We start from the raw sequence: 20277 nt of genomic DNA on the forward strand, positions 1-20277 counted from the left end.
CAGCTCAGATGCTCACCTGCACTGTGACTTTGAGCTAGTCACACACACTCTTCTTTGTGTCAATGTTTTCCCCTCCTATCATTAGTGTGTCATCTCTCTTGTAAGCTCTTCAAGGCAGGGACGGTCTCTTATTGTGTGTTTGTACAGCACCTATCACAACCAGTCTCTGCTCTCAGTTGGGTCCTCTAAGTGCAACTGTAATACAACCAATAAATGTGTGCTCAGCTAAACCATGGTGTATTATAGTGAGGTATAGGCTCATTTTGATGTTTATAGGGGCTTTGCATTTGTGGCCTATCAACCACTGAAGTGGGACAGCACTTGAGTGGTGCCCTCTTCCATACGCTACTTTTTGTGAGGTTTTGAAGCTTTCAACGTATTGAGCTTTCAGGAGTTTTTAAAAAAATATAATTTTCGAATAGGACACTTCAGTTTTAAGAAATCAAAATATGATGTAGCGCAAACTAACCTCACTGGGCTTTACAACACACATCGCTGAGTTTCGGTTTAAAGCAGAAAATTGTCTCCTTTGTTTTTCTTTACCATTAGTCAATCATGCTGCAGCCTTGGCCGCTCTCCTTCAGGAAGTCATTAGAGGGGGTGAGTGGTTACGGGAAGCGCTCGAGCGTGTGGTTAATACGTTCTGGCAAGATCAACAACAACGAACATGCAAGGGTGAGCAAATAACAAAACTTTCGCCCTACCCCTTCATTCTTTCAGTTCAGAATTCTGTGGTACCCAGTGACCACAGAACAAGTTGCCTATCTGCTCTTTGAAGGGACTGATACAGAAAGGTTGCCATGGATTTAAGGGCATCGATCTTTGTTTTGGCGCAAAGTTTTTAAGTGTTTACATGTGTGCGAGCACTTGAAGTGCAGTGGATTAATTATGTGTGGTTACTGGAGCCCTGTTCTGAAACAGAGTATGGAAAAAGTAGGCAAACAGAATACACTGGAGGAAAAAACTTTGGAAACACAATTCACACCCTCGCTTCTTGAACAATATAGGAATCAGTCCCACACTCCTTATTTCAGAAAAAGAAAAACTACTGAGTGGAAAACATACTACTGACAAAAAGCATCAAGAGGATCTTCAACAAGCAAATGTTCCTGAAATTATGAAGGCAGATTGTCCTTTGGGGGAGGAGGGGAATGGTGCTAGGGCTAGCAAGAGCAAACCAACAAAACTCCAAAAGAAGTAAACCATACTGCAAGTCAGAAGAAGACTCCCTACTAAAGCGGACCATCTGGTTTCAACCTCAGAGAGATGTTATATCGAAACGTTTGTACTGAGCTCGTCACTGGAGCGTTTGAGGCTAAAATTTCCAGCTTGGTTGTCGACAGTTAGTCTCCTAAACCCATATTTAGGTGCCTAAATGGAAGTGGCCTGATTTTCAGAGTCACAGAGCTCTTCTACATAAGCATCCAACTATGTACGGTGCATAACAGCGATCAAGCCTGGAGAGCATGGATGTGAGAGTCACCTAGGCCAAAGCAAGGTTAAACAGAGTCTCCTGGCCAGCCACCAGTGTTTTTTAGTGCAGCTCTCTGGGTTATCAGGAAGCAAGGAGGTGCCCAGGCAGACACCAAAGCTGCAGACTATCCTAACAACCCAGGCTGTCTCCTTGACGGAGAGTGATGCTATGAAAGTGGCACGTGCTTCTCTGTTCTCAGATGTATTGCATCTGATTCAACCAGACGTGCTGCATCAGATTGCTGAACTGAGCCAGGCTTTCAGAGACGGTGGCATCTGATGTGGAGCTGGGTATCATCTGTGTGTCACTGGTATTCGACCAGCGATCCTTTGCAAAGTCCCCTAGTCTGGGAATTGAATGGGGTGGGGGAAGTGGATTTATCTCTGGGGTGGGGAGCTCCACAGGTGAAGGCTCTGGCAGCTGAGGAGCCCTTCTGCTCTCCTCCCCAAGCCAAAACTTCCACAGAAAACACTGCAGGATGGGGAGGAAAACTCTGTGAGTTTCCATTGGGGAAGAAAAAGGAACAGGCAGGGGTTTGGACCCCAGATAATGCAGATCTCAGCAAGGATCTGCTGGAGACCAGGGATATCTGTGCAGCACCCTAATGTCCCCCACAATTCCCGCTTTGGCCCCCTGAAGTGCTCCCTGTCGGCACAGCTCCAGTGGGCGGGCTGTCCATTGCCTCTTTTAAAAGCTGGTTCCACAGCCTAGAGGGGGTCAGTGGAACAGGGAACAGATTCAGTCTTAGATGAGTCCTCATACGGATACATTGGGGGTTGCAGGCCCCTCAGTTCTCCCCCCTCACACAGATGGCACAGGCCCCCACTTCCTGGAGGACTCACTGCAGGTGTGGCCCAAGGGAAATTAGCCACCTTCAGCATTATCTCCCCATTCTGCGTAGGAAGGTGTGGTCACTCATGCACACACCCTAGCTCTTATTAATCCTCCTGTACATATCAGGAATATTCAGGGTCTGATCCTGACCATCCAACTCTTCATGGGTTTCCCTCATTACTCTTCATAACGTGAAGCCACAGTCACAAACCCACAGCACAGAGCCACAGACGAGGAAATGCTCTTGGCTGAAATCCAGCAAACTTCTTACGCAGAATAGACTTGATCACTGTACAGTCATTTTTTAATATTGCACTTTGTGTGAGTTACCTAAAGTCAATCACAAGATGAGAAATCCGAGACTGTGCAAGGGAACTCCACTTGCTTGGAAGATGAGATTTGTACAAGGATGTTTTATCTTGGTCAGCTGTTATCAATGAATGATGAACAAAATAGGTGAATAACCAGAGAGGAAATTCTTACGTGAATTTTTTGTTACGTATAAAATCCTCCAATCCCACCCACGGGAAGCCTTCATTCAGTCCACGTTTGTGCATATGTTTCTGCTCCTGCCTGGATTAGAGCAGAAATCAAAGATTGTGCTGGAACAGGTGCACATATGGTCTGGGAGGAAACTTTGGTTTCACGCGTTAAACTTGCTTTCCAGGGCCTGTCAGCCGCATTATCCCAGCCCAGAAGGAAACGTACATATGTTTGGGCACTGAGACATTAAAGGTATCATCAATCACTGATTTCCACTTGCTTGGATTAGATCCTTCTTTTAATGACCTTTCCATCTTTTGCTCTAAGATGCCTGCTACTTATATATCAACAAGCAAGACGTAAGAAGTCACTCCAGGGGCAACATCTATTTTGCTCAGGGCTCTCTTTAAAACTAACTGGAGAGTTATTACTCTCTAGATAACAGTGAGAAACAGAACTGAGATAACTCAGCGGTATCAGAGTGCATGTAACTTTTTCATGGCGCATTATATCAAATGTGTCACATAAGGCAAAATACATTATACAATTAACAAGAAAGGAGCAGAGCATTCACAGAACTAGACTTGCATTTTAAATGAAACATGGGAAACAAACTTGCTGATAAGATACAATTTGCCTGTAATTCCCATGCCATGGACTCTGTCAAGCTTTTTAAAGGCCAGGTAACAGGAATTTGAGAAGTTGGAAGCTTTAAGGCCTGAGAAAAGGAGTTACAATAAGAACCCAGGAAAGAGATTTGCGATTCTGTACAGAAAAGAGAGGCCAGATCCTCAAGATATCATAGGAAAGAGTGTCTTTCCTTTGGACTGCAATGTATTGGGGCTTGGCACAGTATTTATATTCATGCACTGCAGAGTGCCAAGCAAACTGTTGGCACTAGGCAAATAATAATGCCCCCATCCTTTTGTTCAAAGGTCATTGTTCTCAGAAGTTCTAAGAACTATTCCAAGATCTTGTGCTTGGCCTCTGCAGGGTCAAAAAAGCCTCCTACTCTGTGTTTTACCTGCATTTTGCCATATATTTAATGTTCTAGCAGTCTCGGATGATGACCCAGTACATGTTCATTTTAAGAACACTTTCACTGCAGATTTGACAAAACGCAAAGAAGGTACCAATGTCAGATTTCTAAAGATAGCTACAGCACTCAACCCAAGATTTAAGAATCTAAAGTGCCTTCCAAAATCTGATTGGGATGGGGTGCAAAGCATGCTTTCAGAAGCCTTAAAAGAGCAACACTCTGATACGGAAACTACAAAACCCAAACCGCCAAAAAAGAAAATCAACCTTCTGCCGGTGGCATCTCACTGAAATGATGAAAATGAACACGCGTTGGTCTGCACTGCTTTGGATTGTTATCGAGCAGAACCCGTCATCAGCATGGACGCCTGTCCTCTGGAATAGTGGTTGAAGCAGGAAGGGACAGATGAATCTTTACCACGTCTTGCAACACCGGCAGCAACAGTGCCATGTGAATGCCTGGTCTCACTTTCAGGTGACATTGTAAACAAGAAGCGGGCAGCTTTATCTCCTGCAAATGTAAACAAGCTTGTTCATCTGAGCGATTGGCTGAACAAGAAGTAGGACTGAGTGGACTTGTAGGCTCTAAAGTTTTACATTGTTTTATTTTTAATGCAGTTATTTTTTGTACATAATTCTACATTTGTAAGTTCATCTTTCATGATAAAGAGATTGCACTACAGTAGTACTTGTATTAAGTGAATTGAAAAATACTACTTTTATTTTTACAGTGCAAAATATTTATAATAAAAAATAAATATAAAGTGAACAACTATCACTTTGTATTCTGGGTTGGAATTTAAATCAATATATTTGAAAATGTGGAAAACATCCAAAATATTTACATAAATAGCATTCTATTATTGTTTAACAGCGCAATTAATTTTTTTAATTGCACGATTAATCATGATTAATTTTTTAATTGCTTGCCAGTTCTAATTAAAACACAAATTGTCAACATCATGTCAAAATATACCAAGTGAATATCTTTAAATCAATAAACCACACCTGTTTTTACTATTCATTCACTAGCCCCTTTGTAACAAGCCTCATTCAGAGGCCTAAATCACTGGATTTTTAATCTAATAAATTCTCAAGCAACATTTTCCTTACTTTGCCTATCTATACATTTTTATTATTAATCCATGAAAACATTTTATCATTGGTTCATGTGTGTATCAACATTTACCGATAAATAATCGAATCCTTCCAAGTCTAGAGATAAAGCATTATTTCTTCGGGCCTATTCCAGGTGCAAGCAGTAGCATCTCCCCGGTGAAATACAATAAGAGTGGTTCAAAGCAGGAAAGGAGCTATGAACTGTTCAAGTTGTGTGTAGCCTAACAATGACAAGCTCTCAGAGGCCTTTATGGAGGAATTTTTATTGGAACCTTTGTGCCAACTTGTGCATCTCTGCTATCGAGCTTCCTGGGGGCTTACCTCTAACAGGTTTAATAAGTCTTCAGAAACCCCTGATTTACAGTCTCTTTACCTTTTGCAGCAGGATGATGCAGGCAGTCGATATACACACACCCAAACATATACTTTGCAGGGCTTTATTGTAGCCAAATGCTGATTGCAATTCTAGCGGATGAACCCTTTCCAGGAAGTCACAGAGAGAAAGTAAAGACTCTGCTAAAACACTCCTTGGCATTTACTTTTCACGGGTTTCCCACTGTTCTTGCCTCCCATACCCCGTAACGACACAGCGGCATGGGATATATTGAACGAGGTACGGTAGAGCCCCCAAAAACCACCTTAACCCAACCACTAGAGAAGACCTTCTGCACAAGGGAACCCTCCGATGTCATGGCGCCGCTGAAACTGCTCCCACACCACTCCTCGACTTTGCAAGGGGTCTGACTAGAGAATGGGAGCCTGGACAAGGCACCCTTACATTCCAGGACTCTGGCTGTTGAATCGCCCCCCCAGGGACCATACCGGGTAGGACTTGCCAGGCTGGCTCTACCGAGTACGGCCTTGTCAAATCCAGGAATGGGTCTGGCTTCTTACAGCCTACCCTAAATCCCTCCCCAGGCTGCAATGGAAATACTATTTTCCCTTAGAAATATTTTGGTTTTCCAATTGCATCCCTCCAACATAAGGAATCTATTATTGACCACTACAGAGGGGCCTACAGAACATACTAGTCACACTGAAGTTCTCTGCAGCAAGAAAAAACTCTCACCACACAGCCACAGAGTCATGAAACACACAGACTGCATTTGATCAGTTAAAGGACTAGCGGATTAGGCAACAAGACCCAGTCCTGCTAGATGCTGAATGCTCTCAGCTCCCATCAACTCACCTGACAGGAGACACTCAGCACCTCAAGAGGCTGGAACCGTTGATGTCATGGGACAGTTATGCAACGCCGAAGAATTTCATTAAAGGTCAGTCAGCACCATGTTATTGCACTTAGTAAACTTTAATAACTTAGACCGTGGCTGCCTGCACCAGAGTAATGGGTAAACCATGCTGGTCAGCTATTAAAGTCGTTATCATTCTAGGTTTATAAAGGAGAGTACAGGAAATTTAATTTGTAATAAAACTTGGATGGATATTTATAGCAGGTTGGGAACCTTCATCCCTATTTCCCAAATGCTTGCTACACGTACCTGAACCTATTCTAAAATTCACACTCCAGTGCTGTCGACTATATTTCATCTTTATTTCTGCACTGAACCTGTGCAAATCCTCCGTCGCCAGGACACCTGTTACACCTGAGTCAAAGCCATCTAAGAGATTCTGAGAGACAACTCCCACTCAAATTAAGGGAGAGTTGCGGCAGAGACTTTCAAAATAAATGGGGGTTTGGCTCTCCCTTGGGCTCCTTTGTGGGGCGGGGACGGACTGTGTGCCTCATGAGACACTCCAGTCCAGGGATGGCCAAACTTACTGACCCTCCAAGCGGCATACGACAGTCTTCAGAAGTTCAAGAGCCGGGGCACACCTGTCGGGGCATGGGACTTCTGCCCTGCGGGAGGCACCTGTTGGGGCTTGGGACTCCAGCCCCACTCCTCCTGAAGCCCTGAGACCCTGCAGGTGCCTCCGATGGGGCTCAATCCATAAGACCGCCCCCACCCTGGTGGGCAGAAGCCCCGAGTCCCACCACCCCGCTGCAGGACAGAAGCACTTTAACTGTAAAAGAGCCACATGTGGGTCATGAGTCGCGGTTTGGCCACCCTTGCTCTAGTCAGTTTTTGAAAAACTTAACCTCTGCCAACTTACAATAAAAGAGTGCTAAAGCAATGCAATGAACAGCATGATATTTTCTATATCCACAGCTATTTTTAACAGCAGAGGGTTTCAAACTCACCTTTTTTTCAAACTGAGCTTTATTAACTGTGGATAGCATTTGTTCAGCACGGGTCTTGGTTCTACAACCCTTCCTCTGGCTAAACTCCCAGCGACTGAGCAGCTTTGGCTAGGAGAAGCATGCAAGACTGGTCCCCATAGCCATATTCTAAGCTACCATTTTAAACAGGTTTTTTTTAATAATCATTTTAATTGGAAATTAAAAGGTGTTCAGATTTTGCTTTGTATGGGCCCCAATTTCCTCGTTGGCCAAAAGGACGGCTGTGTAGATGCAAGATTTTTCAAGGGTGCTAAATGGAAGACTGTGGAGGGTGCTAGCTGCCTTTACCACACTGTCCCTTCAAACAAAACCAGTGATACAAAAGTCTCTGAAAAGATAACTGGGGAAAGGCAAAGTTGCAGTTAAATAAATGATGGCAGAATCGCAGAAGAGTGAGGGGTTTGGGTGGCTAGAAATCTTACGAGAAAAAGCTCTCAAAGATCTGTCTCTCTCTCAATGACTCTGACCTGAACAAAACTTGCATGCAGTAATTTACTGTTCTTCATACTCTGCCAGCACAATAACGTGCAGTGGGTACATGCAAGTTAGGGGAAAAATAGTCAAGGACAGAATAGTTAATGGATTTTTTTTTTTTTAATTCCAAAGAGTCTCCTTTTGATTTTGGTTTGAGCAGTGGGTAAAGATATAACATGGCTACCGTTTTATCTGAACAGGTTTGCCCAGTCTAACCTGGCACAGGAAAACTGTTGCATATTGCAGAATTTAAAGGGCAGTAATTGTTTTTACACTTGCTTCCTGTATGGGGTTGGCTAGCGAATGCCAGGCCCAGCCCCCCCCCCAAAAAAAAAAAATCATGTCCAGAGCTTGGAAAGAAAACACCAAACTTGATTCAAAATTCCCAATTGGCAAGTACATACATACATGTGTGTGTTTCTTTGGTTTGCTCTCTGGTTACCCCCACTCTCTCAAATGTCTAGCATCTCATTATGCAGACAAATGATTCCAAGTTTTCTTCACATCTTTAACTGATTTGACAGCCATTCGTGTGTTCCTGGCAGTCTTGGATGCTGGCGACAGAAAATAACCACTCTGGATCACTTTAGTTTTATGAGAAAAAGAAATTTCTCAAGGTCCATGTGTGGGTTGATGGAAATTTAACAAATAACTTCAGTCTCTGCTTCCAAATTCAAATCTATTTGCACCAACTGACTGACCTGTGAACCACCTCTCTCTTGATTCATTTCAAAGGTTTCTTTACACAGGAATTTTCTCAGCAGGAAGTCACAGAACACACTTAGAGCAGAGAGAAGTTTTGTTACAAGCTTTTGAAAAGAGAGGCAAGAAAGCAAAAACACAGGCAATCTGCTATTAAACCTGATTAAAATAAAAATACCATCCACTTAAGAAACTTCCAATCCCATGTCCCACTTCGCTACGGCCTTTCCTCCGCAACTTGAAAAAAAAAATCATGGTTTGTACAGGTCAGAACTGGAGTAGGTTTTGGAGTGAAACAAATGTAAATAACTAGTTACACTGCAGTTTCATTTTTGCATCTTGTTACGAGTTCCTAAATCACAAGGGATGGGGGAAAGCTCTAGTGCGCACATCATTGATATTTGCAACAAAGGTCACCACCTCTGACAGTCAAGAGTCATCAGGGTCAGTTCAAGCAAATCTGAGGCCCCCCTGCAGAGCCGTGTGACTGGGTCCCTTAGTTCCAAGGGTTATGAGTCAAGTGTCCAACCTCCACCTTTCCCACAACCTGCCCCAGTTTCGTATGCTATGGGAGCTTGGAGGAGGAGAGCAGACGGGTGAGTTTCCTGGAGGAGGACAGAGCGAGTCTCTCAAATAGAAAGTAAGGGAGGGAAATCTGTGAAACTACACAGATGAGCCACAGTAAAGGGGGGGAGACTTCATGAGTCCCCAGAAGGCTTAAGTTATCGCCACCACAGAGCTCTGAGTAGAGCACAAGGTAGCTCACACGTCACACTACACCGCACAAAAGCTGGACAGTAAACAGGAGAGCAGCATTTCAGCCTGGACCTGACCAGATAGGGCCTCTATGCCCTGGGGGGCTGCTGCAGTACTTTGCTCCAGGATGCTGACATTCCAGCAGAGCGTATGCACAATTAGTTACAAATTAATTGCTAGTTTACAGTACGTATTTTATAGATGCTACTTCCCCCTTTTCCCTTCCACAGTCTCGGAGATGGTGCACTAACTTCCACTTGGATTTCAGACTTCATTGTTAATGCCACTTTTCCACAGTAAGTATGAAAACCACCAGGGACATCCTGTTTTAGTTAATTCCCTTCCTCTCCCTTATATATCCGCGATCTTGCTGATAGTCATTCCAGTCATTTTTCTAATAGCATTTCTCCCATCTGTCACCAGCAGGAAGACTCCATGGCACAGACTGCGAGACTGCTGTCATGTTTTCATCTATCTACCTAGGTACACCCAAGCCAGAATATCTTCTTTGTCATAAACGTACCGAATCTTTGTTCAGCCCAGCACAGAGATCTTTACGTTTGCTTCGTCTTTCCCATCTGATCTCGGGCGCTGCCAAATAAGACTTCAAAGCTTTTCAGTCTACAAAAGCCAGCTTTCTTAAGAGCCCAAATTTCCATCCTTTAAAGTATAGCTGAGATTACACATGCATCAAACAGCCTTAACTTTGAGATAAGGTGGTCTTTAAAGCCGTGTTGAGGTTGTTCTTGGTGCCAATGTCCATGCTTATCCCTCTTTTAATTTATTTATACATTACTATACATAAAGAGAGATTGATTTCTCAAAATGAAGATTATCTTGTATGCTCAAAGCCTAATAATGAATAATGGCATGGTTTGTATAGCATATTTCAACGAGAAGGTTCTCAAGGCACTCGAGAGGCTCTACAAACATAACTCAAGCCTATAAACCCTTCCTCAGTTGAGCATTCTCAACACACAGTTGCATTAAAGTCAATAGGATTACTTGCATGAGTAAAGGCATCTCATGTGAATAAGGGTTCTCAGAATCAGGCTGACTTGCTTTGAGCTGGGAAGTCTCATTTAGATGCAACAAACATACCATGTGTATTTCCCAAACACACAGTGTGTATTTCCCAACACAAAAACACATCTGCAAACCTCACTGCTATTACTACTCCGGTTATACTTCTTTCAAGACATTAGGCCTAAAGCAAACATAGCTGGTGTCAGGTTTTTAAGGCTGGAGGTGAAGACCTTAACAACTCCATATTGTCTACATTTGGTATCAGTTCCAGGCTCCCTTGAACTTTAGTGTGGGAGAGAGGTTTTCCAAAGCTGAACACAATTGGGACCCAAAAACTCCAACGTGCCTCGGGCTAAGATCCAAGAACCGTGGGGTGTCCAAAATTCTGTTTTAGCTCTAAATGTTGTGCCCAGGCCCCATCTTTAATTTTAATAAAAGAAACATCAGTTGCTGATGGGTTCTTTTGCTTTCAAGACTCTTGGGCATCTCCATTCGGAACCGACAGCGGTGCAGCAATTGCTACATTTGACAGCGTAAGGCCTGGAGAGTGATATTTCAATAAGGTATGCAAAGAACTGGGTACAGCTCCTGCTTGAGGATTTCACACTGGGGTTCTCACCCAACATGCTGAAAATCATGTTTCAGAACCTTCAAAATCACTTCACAAAACATTTTTAAGGGACAAGCTTTCAAAGCTAATGACTTCCCTCCTTCCCCGCCCACCCCATTAAAATTGTAATAGCAGTGCTAAAATGTTAATATACATTCCTGGTCCTGTATCTGTTGATCTCGTTAAAGGCAGACACCAATAACAAGCTGAAAGATTCAATGAAACAGAACACCAAATATTTCCTCCTGCATTCTCCTTGGTTATAACCAGAGACCATCCTAAATTACAGAACATAAAAAAATATAATACCAGTTATAGGAAGCAAGTGGGTTTTCTGCTAGGATTAAACATTTAGAATTAGCTTCTCTAGTAAAATTTAAAGAGATAATCTTCTTTTGCTAATATGATCTCAGAAGTCTGCAGAAGCATAAGTGCTTATAGTTCCACTTACCGCTCCAAGCATGATTCTGAAAATGAGCCATCGAAATCCCCAGATGACAATTTGAGAAGGCGGAGTGTAGTTAGGTAACCGGGAGAGAGTCCAGAGCGGGCACAGGAATATTCCTAAGAATCCCGTTTCCAGAAGCTGAGATTCCCATCCTAAAGTGGAAATAAGAGAAATGGTTTGCTTTTAATTACCCTTCCAGAAATTTTAAGCATGTGAGAAGCAGAATATAAAAATCCTCTGAAATTATTGATTTAACTTGATGATCCTTAGTTACTCAACTCTCTCTGAACACACCTCACATGCAGATGGAATTGAAGTTACATACAATTAAAACTGCTACACCTTAAAAACAATCAAATCACACTTCCGACTGAAAGTGGTACCAACTAACATTGTGTATGCCATCTACAACTGTAACTGAAAGGGATTAGAGAGAAAAAACTAGAGAATGGAGATTTTTGTTTGTTCCTACTACAGCCCCATGCACATTTTGTGGGTATTTAAGTTTTGCTGTTTTCCCTCTGTTGCTAAGCCTGTCAAAATTTCACCTTTTATGTGGGTTTTCACAAGTGAAAGAGAAATATTTTAAAAAAACATAGGAAAATATGATTACAAAACCATAGGAACTGGCAGTAAAACCCAAGAACAGCAGTAATCCTGGCCATAATTTCTCTCTTTAGATTTCAAATTGGCTGTGTCCCTTTAAAATATTAATTCACCAAGAAATGCTGTAGTCTCTAATTTTTTTTTGGGGGGGGGGGGGGGCACAAGAGGGTAAATGGCATGCTGAGGGTACTGCAGTAGCTGACTGCTGAAAATGAAAAGTCATATTACCAGAGTACTACAGTCTAGAGCAATCTCAGCTTCACAACAGAGAACCTTTTACAGTTTAGCGAATTTCTGTAAAATATATGTCCAGGACTCCATGTTTCAAAGTCTAGTTCCTGGGGCCTCTCTGGAGATCAAAATTTGATTTTCATTTTATTTATTCATAATAGTTTAGGTTGCTAAATTCTTCTACGGACAAATTCTGATTCAAATATCCAAAGGTTTCTCAGCATTGTCCTGTCAACTGCTCGTCTCAAACGTTTGCAACATCTAGCTGATTAGAATAGAACAAACGATCGCACCTTTCCCCTCTAATACATATGCAAAGAAGGCACTCTGTTATGGAGATACACTGTACCCAGCGAAGGCTCAGCACTTTTATTCAGATCGCCCTCTACTGGATGGAGCAGAGATCACTTAGCTCTACTGATAGGGCCCCAAAGGCTTCATCTGAAAACAGGGGATGAGTAGAAGGCTGTGCATGAGCAAATTCCTTAATTAGGCGTCCACTTCAGGACTTTGGTTTTACAGACACTATTTTAAAACTCATCGGAACGGCTGGCCTGAAAACTGCTTCTTGCTCACACTCTGCTATTGCTTAAAAGCCACAAAGTTTGCTAAACGCACGTAGAAGACTTTTCTTTCTGAATGCTACGCCCCTGACATCATGAGCCACATTCTCCCCAACAGGCATACATGGCAGAGGTCCCATTGACTTTAGTGGAGCTATGCCAGTGGACACCCACAAAGTACCCAGCCCTATATCTGGAAGAGAGTATGATCAAAAATTCCATTAAGGCTTAGGCATTATCAACTTTAGCATAAAACTATCAAGGTTTCTGAACCATAAGGCAAATCCTTCCTTAACCAAAGCTCTATGAATAAAGGCTAAAGGGACCAATTCTTCCCGTGTGCCTGTTTTATACTTTACTGGCCTCAGTGGAATTATTCCAGATTTATACTAGTAGAACGGAGCTCAAAATCCATCCTTGTAACCACACCGTGAAGCTGTTACCCAAGTTATTTTATACATTGGAGACATTCAGGTAAGGCCTCCTTTATGCAAATCTGGATTTTGCATTCTGTTTTTGCCATGTACCCAGTATAACTATTGAAATGATTATTCAGAAGGAGCAACAACAACAGAGCCGTTACGTGTTGACAGATGAAGTCAAACTCTATTGGATCTTTTGCCATGAAGCAAAGGACGCTATGAAGCAACAGTGTATCTGTGCAAGAACCAAAGTAAGGTCTGCTCCAGTAGTTTTACCCTGAACCACAAATATATTGTAGTTTGCAAGTTTTTCCATGGCATATTGTTCTACCCAGAAGCTGCACAGAAGTATGCTAAATGACTGAGTCAAAGCAACTTTTTCTTGTACTTGTGTACCTATAACTGGTAAACATAACTATGGCGTTATGGAAATAAAGGTCTACATCCATTGAATGCCTGCCTCGAACGCATGCCTTGTTATGTACAATAAAACAACGGTCATCTCTTGAGATCACAAAGATGTACGGATCTGTACAGCAATGGACTTCTGTGGATGCCAGCTGCACAGCTGATCTGAGCTAATTTACTGATGTCAGTTTGGAGCTGTGTAAAGGGCAAAGACTGAGGAGCCCTGGGTATTATTCCTAGATCTGCTACTGACTTGCTGTCTGACTTTGAGGAAATCACTTAATCCCTGTGGGTATGTCTTGTTAGGCAAAACAGGTGTGTTTTTCAATAATGTTAACTCAATCAAGTTAGCTTGTCACAATTGAAAAGCTCGCTCTCCCACTCCAGGTGACAACATAGCCATCTGACATGGCTTCAAACATGTTACCCAGGGCCACCTGAGGGGGGGGGGGGTGGCAAATAGGGCAGTTTTAACCCCAGGTGCCCCGTCTTTCAAAAAGGCCTACAAACTGACTGGTGCTGCGACCTGGCACCCGGGATCACAGCACCATTCAGTAAATTTGGCCCGGCAGCCCCTCTGTCATGAGAGAAGGGCGGCTGAGCCAAACCTGAGTGGGGTTGTGACCCTGCATGTCATGCCACCAGGCTCGGAGCCAGGCCCAGCATCGCAGGACAGGAGTTCACTGCTTGCTCACCCTCTAACCCCCCTCCCGTTTCCATCCACTACCCCTCAGTGACAGTTTTTTGGAAGAGGGAGAGGGGCTCACTTTCAGATTTTGCCCTGGGCCCCAAAAAACCTCTCTGCGTTCCGGATGTTAGCCTGCATGTTAATGAGTATTCAGAGGGGTTTTAAATCCTGTCTAGACAAGGCCTATGTGCCTTAATTTCCCCATCTTTAAAATGAAAGAACAATACTTACTCATCTATGAAACATCAATGGGTGAACAAGAGTGGAGGCTGCTGTCTGCTGAAGACCCTCCAGTGTATCGGTAACATAAACCTCAGAATTATTATTATTACGCATTTATAGAGCAGTAACGCTCATCAGAATTGAGAGCCCACGGTTGTAGGTGATGTACAGACATGTGAGCTATTATAACTGTGGATATTCTTGTTGTTCGTTTTGAATAGTAGATGGGCTTGCAAGTTTTAAATCTAAAATCCCCAAGCCCTGACCATCCACATGCGTAAAGAGTTTCATTTAAAAAGCTTTGTAATTCCACCTCTGACATAACAGAATATGGACAAGCTAACCAGGCAAGTCAATGTGAGCAGCTGCTTTGCAAGATTAATGAGGAAAACACATTTAGAATTAAAGTTTGCCTGCATGGTTGCACCCCAGGTGACACATTGGACCCCTCGGGGAGGACCAGGCATAATCTGACTAGCTGCCCAGGGACGTGCAAGGGGAGAGCTAGGTGAGACTGCTGGCAATGCCAGCAACCCCATGAGGGTTTATTACAGGGCACAGGAAGAACAATGCAATGGAAGTGCCCATCGTGCAGACTGCGACAGGTATGCTAGGAAAGGTGGTGATTAATCCTGTGGCACAACTAGGATTGCTCTCAACAAACTTCTAGTGGCTAATATGTCTCTCAAAGGTATAATACCTCCAGGCAGTGCCATTTGGGAAGAGGTCCAGATATACACACATATATCCACACATACACGACTAGAGGCTTCATTAAAGTTTTACAATACTGATAAATATGTCAAGAAAGAAGATATAGCACCAAGATCTGCTCGGAGTTACATTGGTGTGAATATGGAGTAATTCCCTTAAAGACAGTAATGTACTGGACTTATACCATTGTGAGCAGAAATTGATACATAATCTTTAGCAAGGCTTCTTTCCTTCACCTTTGGTTAGATAGGCAAATAAGGCACCTGTTGTTGAAAATAAGCTAATTATTTCTAGCTCTGGTGAGGCATCTGATAGCACATCTGGTCTAGGTGATTAAAATTCAGGATTTGGCAAAAGAGCAAAAACTTACATTTAATTCACTTTTTTTAAACCACTTTTTGTTCCTAACCTGTAGTGATTTTTTTTAAATGATTGAGCGATGAATGACTATAAAAAAAAATCCCCTTCTATTTCCATATATCCTGTGGTTTTTGGGATAGATACTGAACTGCCAAAATAAGCGCTTCTGTTGAGAAGTGAAGTATATTGTTATAAAAGCAGCTGCACAGAAAAGCAATGGCTAATGCAGAATGTGAAAGGTTAATTGTTACTAAACCCAGCAACAAATAGCAGTTATGGGTCTAACTGGCACCAAAATGGTAGTATATCTCGTTAGCTTCAGCTTGCACAAGAATCCCACTGTAATCAGCGTTTTCATATGTTAATCACCACGCTCCCTTGCAGACATACACTATACATGTTGGATCTACGGGTAAGAGGGCATAAGACTTTACATTTCTAAATGGCCTTTAGATCCTTCTGTTGGCATTTTCCTCCATGCAGTAATATAACATTTTACCAGACAGCGTGGAAAGGAAGGTTACTTAGTGTAGTGGCCACTAAAATGCTAGAGGAAGATGCACTGAGCCAACAAATAAATCAATGTTATGTATTTCTTGTGTATCATATATTTGGTGATATATACAAAGGCACAAAGGAAGTGGAAGCCATCTTGGTGTGTGGCTAGCCCCAGAAGTGGGTCAATACACTCTGCACCTGTGTTTCTTGTTCCAAAGCTACAAGTTTGAATCCTGGCACCACCATCTGGGTACCATTCCAACAGTATAATCTGGTCTGAAACATGCCAGAAAGGGGGATGGCTCAGTAATGCAACCGGAGGCAGAGACATCTTATTGATGAACAAGAGCGGAGTAAACAACTCCCCCACCCTCCGCCCCCAGCTGTTGTTAGAAAACTCTTAAATTACCCATTGCTGACAACGGGCGCAGCTGAGCCGGCGATGAACACAGTTTAAGAACAAGTGCAGCCAAGGACAAACAGCGGTCAGCACCATTTCAGCAGCGTTCGTTAAAACCTGTTCAGCTTGCAGTGAAATTGTGTTCAGCTCCGGTTGACCTGCACCCACTGATAGCGATGGATAATTTTGCTAGTGCAGACAGAGCTTTAGTGTCATGCGGTACTTGCCGAGATCTGATATTAAGGTCAGAAGCACTGGCTCAGGAGGGAGTGATTTCTATAAACAAGATACCCACACTCACTGATTTATTAACTAACCCCTTCCTGATACCCTGAATGTCTACAGCTTGGTCACCTGGGCACAGATATCGGTTTTCTTGACCATCACACACAACCCCATAGATCTTCAGGTCCTTAATCCATTACCATCACCTTTCCAAGCTCCAGTCCTCCCCTAATGTCTATCCAATCCCCTTCACCAGCCTTAAACTGCTTACTATAGGTAAGTGGGTGTTGTAAGATGCGTGCAGTAAGGTTATGTCTCTGGTTCTCACTGTGTTGTCTCCTCCATTCCTTAACATTACCAGCACTCTCCCCCCTGGTTTGGATCTTACCATCTCACTCATCTCTGGTGGAAGCTTCTACTTCTTCCTCGTGACACTTCCACTTTAGCGTGAAGCAAGGTTCACCACGTGGTCCTCTTCTCACCTCCAATTAGCTTTCCCTACCAAGATGTTTCCCTGTTAGCTCCAGCCTTGCACCTCTGATCTTTAAGGATGGCACCCAAGTTTGCTCCCTTTTCTACCCTCTCTCCATATTGGATTTGTTCTTTCTTGGCCACTACATGACTCCATACCACCAAAATGCCCCAAAGGCTGAAGTCCTCTTGGTTAAAATAGAAATTTTATCCCAAGTCTTTGACTTCACTGGCTCTTGCCTCAACTTTGCTGTGAAAACCAGAAATCATCTTTGGACTCTGAATATTAATTTTTCTTTTACATTTTATTTTGCACTTCATACGCTCATAGCCACCTCCTGAATGCTGCTGGAAGTTGCCCTGATCTTGCCTCCCCTGAAGCTCTCGTTCATGGTCTAGTGCAGGGGTGGCCAACCTGGGGCTCCGGAGCCACATGTGGCTCTTCAGAAGTTAAGATGCGGCTCCTTGTACAAGCACCGACTCCGGGGCTGGAGCGACAGGAGCCAACTGTCCAATGTGCTGCGGGGGGGGGGCTCACTGCTCAACCCCTGGCTCTGCCACAGGCCCTGTGCCCACTCCACTCCTTCCCACGCCCTCCCCTGAGCCTGCCGTACCCTCACTCCTCCCCCCCAAAGCCTCCTGCACGCCACAAAACAGCTGATCGGGAGGCGCTGGGAGCGGGGTGGGGGAGCTGATGTGGGGCTGCTGACATATTACTGTGGCTCTTTGGCAATGTCCATTGGTAAATTCTGGCTCCTTCTCAGGCTCAGGTTGGCCACCCCTGGTCTAATCCCTTCCGCTTCACCTGCTTCATTTCCCTCTTCTATGATCTTCCTGTATTCCTGCTTGTACTGCCCCCATTTACCTTCTCTCTCCAAGCCAGTAAGTCACTTACCCTGTTTAAACTTCAGCTTAAAACCAGAGATAATTCTGACCCTAAAAACCCAGACCTGAACCACCCTTATGCTTAGGGAAAGAACACATCCATATGTGACCTATATGGCTTGGGCTCATCCCTACTTATAACCTGCCCTTCCTCTTTAGTGTATAATTGGCTCTGCCCGTAACACATTTATGTATGTATAGAGTGGCATCAAAAACAGTGCAGTAGGGTAGGATTAGCCAAGCCTTACGCACTTCATTCTTCACTTTTAGAAATCAGCAGCTAAGCCGTGCAGACACTGAAAACAATGAACATGCTCTTTTAAAGCTCACAACTGAAGCTATAAATACAGCGGAGTGTAAAAGGGGGAAGTTCTGTTCTATCTCAGACTCACTTACTGTAAACTGATAGCGCAAAACAAGATTATGCGATCCATCAACAGAACCCTCAAAATGGCTTCCATTTCTCCAAACTGCTGACTTTATGAGCAGTTGTTCGCATCTGCATCTTAAAAGCCTCCATCAGACATGCTCAGAATTCAGATCCCTTGCCATCTTAAAAAGGGTATGAGGCTGTTACCAAATGGCCATTGAGCCATGTTGCCCGGAGTGTGATGCTGTTGTATTCAGAGAGTACCCAGCCTCTTCAGAGTTGCTTCCCTGACCTACATGGTCCACATGTGATGTCTACAAGAAATCAGCCAATTAATAAAGTCTAAGTAGGGGACAGTTGATCTTTAAAATGATTTTTAAATTATATCCTTCTCCCCCCGTTCTTATTTGTTTCTTGTCAGATTGTGGGCAATCTGAGGCAAGAGCAGGGGAAATATTTTGAGTTGGGATCCACAAAAGCGTCTAAGGCTATGTCTATACTTAAAACACTATAGAGCCACCGCTGTAGCACTTCAGTGTAGACACTCATTACAGCAACAAGAAAGGTTCTCCCATTGCTGTAGTTAATCCACCTCCCCATGAGGTGGTAGCTAGGTCAATGGAAGAATTCTTCCATCAACGTAGCGCTGTCTATGCCGGGGATTAGGTCAATCTAACTATATATCTCAGGGGTGTGGATTTTTCACACCGCAAGAGACATAGCTAGACCAATGTAACTTTTCAGTGTAGACCAGTCCTAGGTGCTCAGCTCTCATTAAATTACAATGGAAGTTAGGTATCTAACTATTACCGCACCTTTACAAACCCAAGCCTGAACATTTGCTTGGAGAATGAGAGCACACCGAAGGCACTAGTTTAACACAAATAAATCACTGGACATTAATAACCTTACCATTTCTGGAAAAAAAAATTCTCTCGCCTTCGTTAAATTTACAGATTAAATGGCGTACACGATAAATATTTTTTTTAAAAAGTAATATTTATATGGCAAACTAAAGAATAAGAAACTAGAAACAAGACACTGATCTAAATACCAGCAGCAAATGGGGATGAAGAAAATGACGTTGTCATCCATTAGTAATGCTAATTTATCATGTAAATTTATACTCTGCAATCGTGGCATTTTAGGCAAGAAATCCAGGCCTCGAGTCAGTTCAGTTTTAACAAGTGACAACAAATGCCACTAATCCCACAATATTTAGAAACATTCGGGGTCTCTTACACAGGAAACCCAAGTCCCCATATTGTGTGCCGACCCATCCTCGTTGTCTTGTGTCCCAAGTTAGGGCTAAAACTTCAGTCTCACCTCAGTACAGCGATCCCTCAGGCCCCCACTGCATACTGATACTTCTGGGAACGAAAGGGTCGCATTGTTGACCCACCTGCTCCTGTTTGCTTCGGTTGGATCTAGTCAAATTTCAGCAGCTGCATAGCTAGCACAATGAACGCCATTGTTATCTCCTCGGCATGGCAGGGGATGGATCCAAATTTAAAAAAATAAAATCAAGTGAGCTGCCAATGGCATGGATTTCAGTGGCTGCACTTGCCTCACACGCGTTGAAAATGTCTGTTAAATACTCCTAACTCGATGCAGCAAAATAAGTCGTTTTGCATTTGCTGAAAGATCTACCTGGGAAAAAGAGCATTAAAAGCATCCCTCTCCCTCCCCCCCTTCCCACTTTTGATTTCTCTGCTTTCTGCAGAGATTTTTCTTTTCCAAAATTACGTACAACTGTTTGTCCATAAGCATAAACTTTCTGCTAGGAAACCTAGCTTACTTTAACAGATCTCCAGTGCTAAAAACATTTGTTGCTTGAAATGAGAACCACTTAATTCCTGTACATGTGCAATTTTTCATGAAAGACCACGCAATTTGGCAGGAACATCTGACATATCGTAGAAAACATTATGGGTACTTACTGTATAAAATGTCAATTTGGGATGAATAGTCTCCAAAATGCTCTGAAGCAATGTCATTAAGGCTCCCTATA

The 20277-nt window shown here is 43.2% G+C and overlaps 1 protein-coding gene across 2 annotated transcripts in view; it reads right to left on the bottom strand.

Moving 5' to 3' along the window:
- The window catches only part of LMF1 (lipase maturation factor 1), a 349536-nt gene that overhangs the window by 231180 nt on the left and 98079 nt on the right, over positions 1–20277 (bottom strand). For both annotated transcript variants that reach the window (XM_073361771.2, XM_073361772.2), the window contains one exon: positions 11207–11355. In XM_073361771.2, coding sequence (XP_073217872.1) covers positions 11207–11355 — 149 coding nt within the window. The remainder of the gene's footprint in view (positions 1–11206; positions 11356–20277) is intronic.

Source organism: Lepidochelys kempii, chromosome 10 (assembly GCF_965140285.1).
Source record: "Lepidochelys kempii isolate rLepKem1 chromosome 10, rLepKem1.hap1, whole genome shotgun sequence".
In the NCBI taxonomy this organism is placed as follows: domain Eukaryota; kingdom Metazoa; phylum Chordata; order Testudines; family Cheloniidae; genus Lepidochelys; species Lepidochelys kempii.